The sequence below is a fragment of the Dermacentor albipictus genome, chromosome 4, assembly GCF_038994185.2.
Source record: "Dermacentor albipictus isolate Rhodes 1998 colony chromosome 4, USDA_Dalb.pri_finalv2, whole genome shotgun sequence".
In the NCBI taxonomy this organism is placed as follows: Eukaryota; Metazoa; Arthropoda; class Arachnida; order Ixodida; family Ixodidae; genus Dermacentor; species Dermacentor albipictus.
Genome location: NC_091824.1, coordinates 116,087,635 through 116,101,018, shown reverse-complemented (window position 1 = coordinate 116,101,018; position 13,384 = coordinate 116,087,635). Strand labels below are relative to the sequence as shown.

The window sequence follows — 13,384 nt, the reverse complement described above, 5'->3', positions numbered from 1 at the left end:
ATATATATATATATATATATATATATATATATATATATATATATATATATATATATATTCTGCCACACTAAATAAAGTTGAGGACGACGTTCGTTTGGAGAACTTCGGTACCGTGGTGTACGGTTCGTCCATTAAACTCACTCGCAACTAGGCAATAGTAGCTCATATTACCTGCGACGGCGCGCGGTCTTAACTAAGGCCTTAATGGCTTGAGAGAGCTAACGAATGAATAACCTATTCAAAAACCCCAGCTGATTAGGTCCTCGGCGAATTCCGCGGGTTTCGTTAAACTGACGAAGGCGAACTCTTCCCGTTAGGCTAGCCTTTTTTTTTTTTGCTTGCATAGCGAGAGTCACTAGAGATTTATTTTGGGTTTTTAAAGGCGCGTATAATGGGACTTTCTAGAAATGCGCGTGCACACTCAGCGGCGGCCGCAAGGAATTATGGGAAGTCGGAGCGCCAGCCGTCGCGGCCGCCAGCTGCTCGCAGCCGCACGCAACGTAGTTTCGTATACGATCACTAGGGGCAACTGTGGCGCTAGTACCTACGGGAGCTGCAATCAGGGCGGTTCACCCAGCACGGGAATCATAGGAAGTACATGAATTTGTCTAAACTTCTTGCCTCTGGCTTCGAACGTCTTCGTGACTCTGTAAACTCCTGACGGTGCACTAAGTACTGCATAGTAAACAGTACATATTCATTACGAGGAGCGGCAAAGGGAAAAGGAAACGGGAATGCGTCCAGCGGTGGCGTGCTGCCAAAATTACCATTACTCCCATTACCACCGTTATTTTAAATTACCATTACTTCTATTAGTCTAAAGCAATAGATTCATTGCATCACCCCTCCCCCTTCTGTCTTTCAGCAGTTGTAGTGGTGCTATTTTTTTTTTCGGCAGCTTCACTGGATGTCCACATTTGCAGGGCCAGGATGGTGAGTCAATATTTTTCTCCGAAGCAGTTTATGCCCATTTGGCACTGATGAAAATACCTGAAAGAAAAAAAAATCACGCGGAAAGCAGGATATTCTCCAAAGACGTTAAACGTCCATGAGCGCGATTGCTAAGTATTCATAGTATTAAAAAGCTACAATAGCCAGAATAAGCTAACGTGGAACTCTAAGCATGTTTAAAAATACGCAAGATCCAATGCATTTGTGGGAATCAAAGTCAAGCCATGCTTTCCTCGAAACGTTTCAAACCAGTACATGGTACGCAAAGCGAACATGGTGTCTGCAATGCTATTTTATTTTCAATTACGTACGATGAAGTGTTCACGTTCCTGTCCCATTGCCGATGTGTCGCGCCGTTGCGCTTCGCGGATACGTGCCTGCCCGACGAGACGGCAGTACGCGAAGACACTCACCACGTGACTGCACGTGGCCGACGCTCGACGGTCTCCGGGATCGGCCCGCCGCTTAATTACAATATCTGCGGGATTAAACTGCAGCCTCCGAGATCGATCCACTTTGCTGGTCGAGAAGCAGACATAGAAGACGCGGCTAACTCCGGGGAGGAATATATATATATATATATATATATATATATATATATATATATATATATATATATATATATATATATATATATATATATATATATATATATATATATATATATATATATAGATCCTGTATGCATGTGATTGTGGTCAGGAGATGATGCAGTTGTGCTGAGACACTGAAGTTTTGCCCCACCATGGGACACGCAATTCGTTTATCCCTTGTGCGTCAGCTTTTCCGCAAGACAGGAGCACCCAGCAGCCACGGTCAGCAAATTCGCGGAGGGATCCCTAAAGAAGCTTCGCTTTGAGAACAGCGACACAACTAACCAAGCCACAATAACGACTCTGAATTTTACTTTTTGAACCACGCAAACTTGTGAACCATTAAAACTTCTTGGGACGCGTCCCATCTGAAAAATTCTGGGTGCACCTTATCCTTGTCCTACCTTTGAGACTAGGATGATCACCTAATATCCTAATATTCTTTACCAAGAGGCGCATAATTTAACTTGTTCACATCGAGTACGCCACTATATGTTCGGCTTTTTCATAATACGAAGATCTGATCAATTGTGAATCATTACATGAACAACTGTCGTTCCTATGAAAATGTTCCTTAGTGAATTTGTGCCCCAAGTCATTCTTGTTTATTTCGAAGGCGAATGTGTTGGGATGAGTGTGACTCAAACATAGCGGTTTCTCTTGTTTTGCTTTATTAAGCCACTACCTTAGGCTAGGCACTCTATACAAAAAAAAAAAGGAAAGACAGGCGTCTTTCTAATCATGTGGTCATGTTAACTAGCCCTTGGCGCGTACATTTTTGCTGAATAAAGTTTTTAAAAAGAGGACGGGTGTGAAAAATCGAATGCGACGCTGAAAGCGCGGGGGTAGCTACCCGCTTTACCGTTTTCGATGATTAACCGCAAGAATAAGATTTGCATTAATATGGCCGAAGGTAAAATTTCAAAACGCTTGTCCAGCAGATTTTCTATATCCTGATATGAATTGTTTCTCGCGACTATTATCAGTTTTACAGTAACGAGTCGCAAAGTGCTGATGGTACAGCGAGATGAAACGCAGTTCCAGCGGCGCGCTGAGAATTAGGGAATGTGCAGTTCTCAGCATTCACTGCAATTGCCGTCACGGTAAAGGCAAAAAAAATGCTGAGTTATGTGCGCGCGTAATCAACTCGAAAGGCACGAGGTAATGAAATTCCACCTCTTCTGTAAACTTGAAAGACGTGCACTTCGCACCGAAAAAGAATAGTTTTCATTCCTAGTTCATTGCAATCTCAGCTAAGGTCCTGCCCAAAGTGCCGATGTGGGCTCCCAAGAAATCTCCATCGTTTAGAATCGCATCTGTTTGTCCGTAAATTAGGCAGGGCGTGATAGAATGTGCCAGGCCTTTAATTACGAATCGCAGAGTGTGTTAACTAAGCTTCACTTTTCTGTGGAACTTCGAAAGCTTTCCTTCGTTAGTACGAACAAATGAAAGGAGGAGTGTAACGATGTTTAAGACTGTCAAGTGCCAGTAAGGCGCATTCCGAATCCAAAACGCATTACAGGCATGCCCGGAAAAGCTTGCGTCCACAATTTTTTACGCATTTCTTTTTGTTGAATGTGTAATGATCAGAGGAACTTCACGGTTGCACTGTTTTTCTCTATGTATATTCTTTCGTGAACGGTAATTTTCTTCTTGAAAGACAATCACAGTGAGCCGCATTTTTCATTATTTCAGTTTCCGCTAATGAGAAACTGTCTTTGTGGAACAGAAGCCTTGCAAGCTGTGTTGCTAAAATGCAGGTACCATTATATTGACATTCTGGCAATTTAAATGTCTTCCCGGACTTGGTGGGCGTTAACAATTTCTCAGATTCTCGGACGAGCTCTACGTGCACCGGATATTCGTGAGAAACGCCGCGAAACTGAAATTATCCTGAAATCTCCAATGAAGCGCTCATTTTCACTTATAAAGGTAAGATTCGTGTTGCTCTTACTCTAAATTCTAAAATTTAGCGCCGAGGAGCTTTCTACCAATGTCAAAGCTAGCATAAGTTGAAGCGAACTTTGCAACGGCAAATTCTTGCGCATGTTATCAATAGAAACTGGCGCTGCAATTTACAGTGTAATTGCAGCACCAGCTGCTATTGATAACCCGTAAATTGCCCCGTAATTCGCTTCAACAAACTTATTTTGATCGATGTTGTTTCCAGATTCCATGCAAAATAACTGGAACTTCGAAGCCAGTATGGATTCCACAAACACTTATCGTAACACCCAGGCTGGCAATCTTTTTTCCTTAAAAAAAAAAAAAGCTTCAGATTTTTGCGCAACGCCTTTCCACGCATTCTGTGATTGGCTTGTGTTATGTATGAGTTTAAAAAGTATTATGCAGTATATACTATCTCCTTCCTAACCATTGTGGTTAGATGTGGCGTTGTTGCAAAGGCCAGCCTGCAGGGGAAAGCGGATGTGTCTTCGTTGTTCAAATGCGAACATTCGTGCTATAAAGGAAATCGATTTCCCAGTAGCCGCGCTGCTTTCCTGCAAAAAAATCCCAGTGGCGGTCTTCACGTTTGCACGGATGGTTTGTTTTCCTCCGTAAGCTGAGCCGGCGCAGCCGTCATTCCCGCGAGAGCTATCATGAGCAAATTGAAACATCTCGTTTGGCGTCATCGACGACAGCAGAACTCGCCACCCTCCGCGTTACTCTGGAGTCGATCATTCAGGAAACGACCCAGTCATGGTCCATCTCCTCTGACTCCAAGGCTGCTCACCAGTTGTCTCACGTCCCCATTTCATGGTGGACGATGTCAACTAGTTGCTGACGTAAGGCTACCTTCACGACCATGAAATCGACAAAGGAAACAACATAGAATATCAGTGCATACCAAGTTATAACCGCCGCGCGGATGAGAACACTCGATCTGCCCATGATGACGTCTGTCGCATAGCGCTACCACTGTTGAGAACCGATGCCACTACAAGGCTGCGCTCGCTAGCACGAGAACTTAGACTGGAACAGCGTAACTCAACGGAATTTACCAACATTTTATCGGAATTTTTATTGGGCCTTAGTGTTTGCTTTTGCCAAATAGACGTTAAAATTCGTGTTTTTAGACAGAGTAGAGGACTTCCGCGGAAGTCTTAAAGCAGTTCTTAAGAAGCTGTCCGCTAGCGGTGCTGTGAGCGCTGGACTTAAAGGGGCAATCTAAAGCTTTTCTTTTTTAAATTTCGCTTGTTAGTTTAATGACACCGCCCCTACTGTGTAATTTTTACTGTCAGATTGAGCTAATAAGTATTTTGTTTTCGTAGTGTGCGTATAGAATTTAGATGTTGGAAGGTTGGCACTTACGAAGGCATCTTGAGTGTGCTCCCAGTTTGACGTTTCTGACGGTAAGCGTAGGTGGGAGAAGGGGTAAAGAACGCGAACTGGGAAAGGGGAGCGCAACTCCAAATGCACGTTTTCCCCCCCAAAAGTTGTGAATATGCCCAACCTAAGTCAACTGCATTTTCACAAAACAAGAAAGAATGAGTCATCTGTTCTAATGAAACCACCCCCCTTTTTGTAGCGCTTCTTCTAAAGCTATCCCGCTATAGAGGATGAACATTCTTAACTCTTCCGGAATTTTTAAACATCGCCTGTTGCGGATAACACAATTCTTGTCATTGATCTAGATCACACAGAAAGGTGGGTATTACTTGCCCGAGAAATCGAAACACGTATTCAACTAATTAAAAGTCATTAATTATTTTGTGATCAATTGGCTTACGGCACATATTGCAATTTGTGAATTGTAGCCGGTGAATTTGTAAGCCGTGCCGACTTGGAATGCAAACAGTTAAGAAGTTAACTATTGAATTTCGTTGATTAGCTGAATACATGTATGATTTCTTGTGCTAGTAATATTCGCCTCTTCGAATAATCAAGCTCAAGGACAAAACTTATTCTACCTGGTACAGGCGATATTAAGAATTCCGTGAAACTTAAAAGTAATCATCCTATACTAGAAGCAGCAATTTCTTAAGTGTAAGACCAGAAACAAACATCAAAGCAAAACGAACACATTAAGGCGCTCATAGCAGCCAGAGATGGAAAACAATGTGAAACAGGAGGACATAACACATCGTCGTGATAATAAGTTCAGTATTGAAAAGACAACATAGCCTTTGGTGAGCTGCGCGAACAGGAAAGCACTGAGCGTTCCCTTTCCCGGCGATTTCCTATTGTTCCACTGCTCATATTCGGAGTCTTTGCAACATTGCGGGCTGAAGTGGCACCTGGGTAGTTCAATGCCGCACGTGTGCGCGAATTACCGGATAGCACGTTGAGGATGCCGGCCAAGGCGTCCTTTGCTTGTGCCCTGCGAGCTTCGTAGAATGTTAGCAGGCCGAAAAAGCGTAAGCTGGTTCACTGGCTCACTTGCGTCAGTATTTATCCGCTGGTATATGGAAACACCCTTATGTGGGTCAGTTGGTTCACATTTATCATTACTAGTTTTTTTTAGAGACATAACAGCGGTCGCTAGGGACGAGATGTTGTTGCCAGTCAAGCACTCAAATGTCTGCTACCACTGTCTTCACCGAGTGGTTACTCGCTCTGCAAAGATTGTTGATTGCAGCAAGGTACGCCTACTTGTCTCAAGATCGTTGGACCCTGACCGGAAGAACAGCGTCTCCGCGTTCAGTCACCTGCCGTTGCTGGCGATACTTCTCCTAAGTGCACGCTTGACGTCCTTCGGGAAATCACGTGTAGCGCAGCTCCGTCGAAACAGTGAAGCATGTCGGAAGTTTCGGTGCAGTCAACCTGTCACACCGCGCCCACGAACTCGGCATTACCAGTCGTGCGTGGATGGGTGGATAAGGTTCGTCGCAGCGGGCGCTGCCTTTGGCGCCAGAATATTCACCGTTCCAAGTAACACACCTCGCTGACGGCCGCTGATTTCGTTGCTCGTAAGTAATTGATCTTGTTCACGGGGCTTCACGGAAGAAGTATGGGTTCCGAGTAAATGAAAACGCAACAGAACTTTTTTTTTTTTGGTCGCCATGCCATAAACATTTATGCTTGCGTCTCTCCGCGGTCACTATTCTGTTGAATGTGACCTGATGACGGTACGCAGAAAGTTCAAACAATAAATAAAGAATAATGCACCTCTTTACTATAAGTGGAATACCTGCAAGAAAATTTTGCTATGTATCATACGCACAGCGTTGAGCAGCTGGCAGTGACAACCGCGGCAACATTCAAAGCAACATATGTGATGCGAAATGCGACAAAACAAACTTCCGGGACTTAATCGTTAAATAAATTGTTGCGTCGAGCAATAACCATTCAAGGTCTCTTTTTGAAGAAGGAGTAACGTTTTGTTAAAATACGTTAATTAGACTGCTTTTGTAACGTTTGTAAATATTGCGTTCTCCTTTCTTTCTTTTCATTTATTGGTGTTGATGACATTTCTTTTTTTTCACCTTTGTTGGTTTTTATGTGGCTTGCTGTTTGATACTGATCTGTATTACTTGGATTCTTCTGTTCTGTTACATTTCCTACATTTCCTAAGTTGCATTCCTATGCAACATTCATACTTTATTTGCTGTATGATAATGGTTCGTTCTGCGTATATTATACCATATTGCCTTTGTTTTGTTTGCTTTTGGCATGCTCGCAATTTAGGTTTACTACACGTAAGTTATAGTACTTATCCTTAGATGAAGCACGATGACTAAGCGATATTCGCCCTTTTTTGTGCGCTGCTTCTCCGCCCGTAACGGCTTACGGCTCCGTGAAACTGCCATTTGTGACAGTTTTTTGTGTGTGTGCGTGTGTTGTGTTGTTGTGTTTGTTGGGCCTCCCGCATCATGTGAAGGGATACTTGATGGGAATAAAGTTAAAAGCTTACTTGTCTGAAATTTTAATGGAAAATTGATAGATATTGAGACAGTGTAGCGTTACGAGATCGAGATCGCTCATTGTGGAAGGGTTGTTTTGAGAGCGTTACAAAAGATGCTGGTAGCGTAAGTACGACGTGGTGGTGGCTGACGTGGCACGCCGTCATCTCTGTACGTTTATTACAGAAAGCTAGCGAGCGGCGGCTGCGGTGTCCAGCCCAGCCAGGCGACGAGATAGTGTTGTGTTCTCTGCTCGCGACTGGAGCGACACGAGATGCGTGCATGTCGCAGCGGATCATAGCGCGGGATGGGCTCACGCGGAGACGAAAGATGACGCTTCAGGGGCAGCATGTTGCCATTTGCGTGATGAAGTTGTTTTCTGCCGGTAAACATGCCATCGCAGCCTGAGAAAGCCGAGCGTAACAATGCGGCTGGAACGCCTGTACGTGTTCCGTGGTGTGGCGCTACCTTGTATAGATATGCATCCTTCTGCACAATATATATCTCACGGACGTTACACCCGTTCGAAAGCAGATTGCGTAAGTGAAAACACTGTTAGAAGTACAAAACATTTGCAGTAAAGTTTGTGCTAAACGCTTGGCATTTGCCGTAAATATTTGCAGTAGACACAGGTAAAAACCTCTGTTCAGAACAAAACATATGAATTTAGTTTGGTCCTTTTCAGTAGAAAGCTACCTTTGAGCATGACGGCTCTTCTCTTCAAGGAAACGGCATCGTCTATATGTGGGCGTCAAGCGCCCGTGCTCGGCGAAAGCGCAGGGTAAAACACCTCGTTAGTATTCAAGAGCTCACAGCAACCTAAATTGGACATGAACGCCATACGCGCCAGTTTTTTTATTACTGCGTAGATACCTGCAATTTACGTCATGTCGGCCACGGTTTATCCGTAATTTAGAAGAAGCGTGGGATACATACACTGCAGTGAAGATAAATTAGGTGTCTCCCTCAAAAGAAGAGAGGCTTGTTGCGCCACGTAGGTGTCTCTGCAGTGCCCATCCAAGAGGTGTGTTCATGAGCTCCTCATATTGCGAACTCACTTGTACCTTCCACATAGGGCACAACTAACGAGAAGTGGAAGGCGAATGCCCGAAGGGAAAAGTAATCAATCGCAGGAAAGAACCGAATAAGTAGAAAATAAAAATAATCGTGAAGCAGCTTCGACGTGGGGAGAATGAACTTACACCTATTTGCCGTCCGCGAAGACTTTCATTAACGGCTAACGTAGTCTGTCGGTCGCTGTAAATGGATAAGAGAAAAATAAATGCAATGGAAGGAGCTTGGAGATGGCGTTCGTACCTTCGTACAGCGTCTCGGGGAATTATGGAAAACGTTAATGAACGAACCACACTCCGAGTACCCTGCGACTACTTTAAATTCCAAATTGCTTCTGCTCTTTTTTTTGTTGCACTACTGTAGCCTTTATGGCTCGGGAAGCTTTCCTTCAGTGTGCTGACCACAAAGCAACGGAGACAATTTTGGTAATCTGTCCATTTACACCACACTCACCATATCGCCACTATGCGCGAAACGACAAAAGCAATGTATTCGGAATAAAAAAAAGAAAAAAAAGCAAACGCAGGAAAAGTATAACGAAACGTGTAGAGGGAAAGTGGAGAGAGAGAGAGAGTGAGGTAGGGAAAGCATGGATGTTAACCAGTCAAGAGTCCGGTTGGTTACCCTACACTGGGGAAGGGGGAAGAGGTAGAGACAGAAAGGAGATAGAGAGGGTATAGGAGACGTGCGCGGACAGTACTTGAGTGAAAGCCGCTTGTACAAACCAGGCGTTCTCAGAAAGCACAAACGTGCCTTGACTGCCTACTGAGCCGATGATCGGTGGAGACGGGGTTCTAATACTGTCTGTTCACTCATAGGATGATCATCTAGTTTCATCAATGTGTTGGAAAAAGATCGTCTTTGTGCTTGAAATTGAGGACAGTGGCACAATTAGTCGTCGATGTTCTCCTCGCATCCGCAAACATCACAGGCAGGACTATCAGCCATACTAATTAGCGCTGAATACCCTTTCGTGAAAGCAACTTCCTTCCACAAGCGACACAAAAGACACGCTTCGCGTTGGCTCAGTCCGACCGGAGGTCTGAGTTGCAGTGAAGGGTTTAGCCTGTACAGTCTGGTGCGCCTTGTATGTGCAGTATTCCACTCTGACAAGAATATAGGGCAGTGTAGGATATATTAACTTTATTAAAAGAATAATCAGAATAAGCGCTAATGGTCGGGGCCCCTAGCCGTAGGCTCCGCTGGCTGTTGCCGTCTTCTCAGCTGTCTGGATCAGCTTGAGCTGATCGTCAAGGGCCGAGCTGGACAGAAGTGCCTCCCATTGCTCCCTCGTTGTGTTCGTGTCATGGTGTTCTGTGTTGTGTAGCGTGTACTCCCATGTAATGTGGTACAGGGTTGGTGTGGTCGCGCACCAGGGGCATTGGTCCCTGTAGGCTTTGGCGTGTATGTGGTGTAATATGTGTAGGATCGTGTAAGCGCCTCTCTGAAGCCTACGCCAGACAGCGGCATCCTCTGCCTTTAGATTACCATGAGGTGGTGGATATCGCAAATTCACGATGGCTGAATACTCGAGGTTGACAGGGTCCAGGTCTTCTGCAGCTGGCGTGATGAGGGCTCGGTAATGCACGAATCCCCGAGCTGCTCTGTCACCTGCAGGTTACATGTGATGCCAGTGGGGCCCAGTACCTAGATGATTGTTTGGTTGGTGAGGTCCTCAGTGTCCTCCTTGAGTATCTGGGCTAGAACTTGTGCAGCAGACCTTCCGATTCCTCCCTGTAGGAAGTTGCGGCAGGCCTGCTGGGAATCCGTGAGGATAGTCAGTGGTTTGTGTGCGTGTTGGCCTTCGAGGATGGCTAATGCAATGGCCAGCTCTTCGGCTTCCATGATCGTGCAGGGCTGGATCGGTGCAGCGGAGGTAACGTGGCTTTGGCGGTCACATACCAGTGCCACTGCGACCTTGTCCTTCGTCCCATACATGGCGGCGTCCGTAAAACAGGCCGTGGTATGGAACCTGAATGTTTTCTCCATGTACGGGGCCCTTGCTCTCCTGCTGCCGGAGTGTAGGTTAGAATCCATGTTGCATGTCATTGGGGCAACGTGATTCCTGCCCTGGACGTAAGGAGGTATCGAGCAGGTTTCTTGGGTTTCTGTTGTTATAGCTTGGAAGCCCAAGGTTTGTAGGACCTGCAGGCCCGTGCGAGTCCGCGCAAGTCTCTGTTGTTGCGAGAAGTAAAGGGCTTCTGTCAGTTCGCTGAGGGTGTTGTGTAACCTTAGCGCCAATAATTTTTCAGTCGATGTACTCATCGGCAGGCGCAGAGTGGTCTTGCAAGCCATTTTCAAGAGTGTGTCGGCCTGCTTCGTCTCGGACTGTGTGATATGGTAGTAGGGCAGATTCTGCCAAGGAGAGCGTGCGTGCTAGACTGCGAAGTTTCCTGGCAGCGTCGGTCCTTGAGAGAGGACCGACGCTGCCATGTACGCAGCATCATCATGTACGCAGCACATTACTAAATAATACCACGAAATAGAGACACAAGGTATGGCCAGGATTAACAGTTAACTATGCTAATAACAGGAGAAAATTTGAAAAGGGACTAACGAGGAGTGAGAGAAACAACTTACATAGAAAGGCAGGAGGGTTAACAAGAGGCAGTGCTCGTTGGTTGCCCTGCATGGGTATAGCTCCTAAGCTGATACGAAGAGCCAGGAGCAAGAACTATGTAAATTGCGTGCGCTGAAGAGATGTAGTAGGCAGCGTTAATAAATTCTATCACGTGGGCCTGTACGCCACAGAAACTAAAAAAAGGGAATATTGCCTGCTAGGATGCCTAAACTAATAAAGAAAAATAAAGTCGGGACATTTCCGTGTCATACCGGTCATATTACGATGGTCGCTTTGACAGCGTGCTAATTCCTCCACGCATTTATCTTTTGCTCACTCCTCTGTATTCAATTGTGTTATTTTTACTTGCCAAAATCTATCAGCATTTCTGCTTGACGAGAGTCATTTTCGTTTGCGTTATGTTGGCTTCACCCGACGTTCTCACGCGGCCCTTGTAGTGTCACAGTGGAGTCTGTGCGCGAGTAGTGAGTGTTTTTAACGGGCGTAACCGCTAAGGCCTTAGAGCGAGGTTTTCGCGGCGGAGTGACTGGGGCGATCAAAGGTGATGACGTCAGAGACGGTAACGAATATGCACGAAATGGAATTCTAGTAATTGGCCAACTTAGGCAAGATGCACCATTTGTCAGACGCGCGTCAAGCGAGTTTAGTATTTAAATAAACAGAATAAACGTTTTCACTTTGCGTCTAACTTCTGTCTTCTTCTGTTTCGGGCGGCCCGCCACATCATTCGCCGTAGCAAAACAGAAGTGACGCCTCAAATGAATCGGGTACCTGCAGGTCGGCGAAAAAGAGAGCAAATATAAATCGCATCGGCAACCTTGTACTCAGTTACTGAACGCCATGCACAAACGCCGAACTACCGTAGCTAGTGTGACCTTAAGTACGAGCCCTGCGACACTCGCAGCACCTACTAATTTCGTTCAGATTGCCAAGCAGTGCATTCATCTGGATCGATGCAGTTCAAGACACAGCGTTCTCATTTTAGACAAAATTTTCACGGAACCAGTTTTAAGGTCTCCTATAATCTGCTCCAGCAAAATGTGCAAGAAAAGTAAATTAATCTAGAGTAAAACGGACTTCGACCAAGAACATTAAAATTATATTTGAAAAGAAACTAACCAGGAGTGAGAGCAACAACTTACATAGAAAGGCAGGATGGTTAACAAGGGGTAGTTCTGGTTGGCTTCCCTGCACGAGTGCAAGTGGTAGGCTGATACGGAGCACGATGAGCAAAAATTATATAAGTTGCTTGCTCTAAAGGGCTGCAGCAGGCAATTCGTGTCACCTCTGACTCCAGAGCAACGCAAGGTGATCCAAAGTCTTTGAGGAAACGATGAGCTGGTCATCCTCCAAGCCGATAAAGGCAAAGCGACAGTCCTCCTGGATCCGAGTTATTACGCCAACAGGATGCCGTCCTTGTTGCGGGACCAGATCAGCTATTCTCGTCTTGACAAGGATCCCACCAGCAAGGTGCAGAAGGACTTGCAAAATGTACTCATCGATGTGTTTCGTTTCGACTCTCCGAGGCATAAGCACCTTTGCTACAGGCTCCTTTGCCACAACGGCTCCGCTCCTGCTTTCTATGGCCTCCCCAAGATACACAAGCCTGCTGTACCAATGCGGCCAATCGAAGATTGCAGACGGTCTCCTCTTCACGGCCTTTCCAAGTACTTGCACAGCGTCCTATCACCACTTCTGGGCTGTGGCTCGACACATGTGCGTAACTCAAGTTCAAATTCAAGTTCAAGTTTATTCTTGTAGTACAGACTAGAAACGTCCTCCCGGGCTAAAAGCTGCCGTCAGCAGCTTGACTGTACGCTGGAGGCGTTATACATGGCAGCGCGATAACAGTAACCTTTTTGGTACAAACGAACTTAAGCAGAAATTTACTACACATAAACTAAACATAAAATTGAAAACTCAGATACATGCTTATGACAGGATAACTCAAGCGACTTTATCGAAAAAGCACGCGATCCTATTCTTTACGATGACGACACTATGGCGTCGTTCGACGTGACCTCCCTGTTTACTTGTCTGCCGGTAGACATTGCTGCTCACGTGTGTTCTGCTGCCCTCTACGATGACGCTTCGCTGTCCGAGAGAACACCGTTCGGGGTTAAGGACCAGCGCAAGCTTTTGCGTTTCTGCCTTGAAAAATACTTATTTCGTTATCGAAGGCTGCTTCTACAAGAAACTTCGAGAAACCCCGATGAGTGCCTCCCTGCCGGTCACTGCTGCAAACCTAACGATGGAAGCAGTAGAACGCCGTGCTCTAGCAACGTTCGTGCCGCAACCAAGAATATTTCTTAGATATGTGGACGACTGCTTTTGTGTGATAA

The 13,384-nt window shown here is 45.5% G+C and overlaps 1 protein-coding gene across 8 annotated transcripts in view; it reads left to right on the top strand.

The window, feature by feature from the left end:
- LOC135914649 (uncharacterized) overlaps positions 1-13,384 on the top strand; it is a 461,017-nt gene that overhangs the window by 69,870 nt on the left and 377,763 nt on the right. For 7 of the 8 annotated variants that reach the window (XR_011514057.1, XR_011514058.1, XM_070537513.1 and 4 more), the window contains one exon: positions 899-933. The exons of the other annotated variant lie outside the window; for it this stretch is intronic. Coding sequence is in view for 5 of the 7 variants with exons in the window: in XM_070537513.1 (XP_070393614.1) it covers positions 899-933 (35 nt within the window). In the remaining 2 variants the exon portion in view is untranslated. The remainder of the gene's footprint in view (positions 1-898; positions 934-13,384) is intronic. 8 annotated transcript variants of the gene reach the window in all.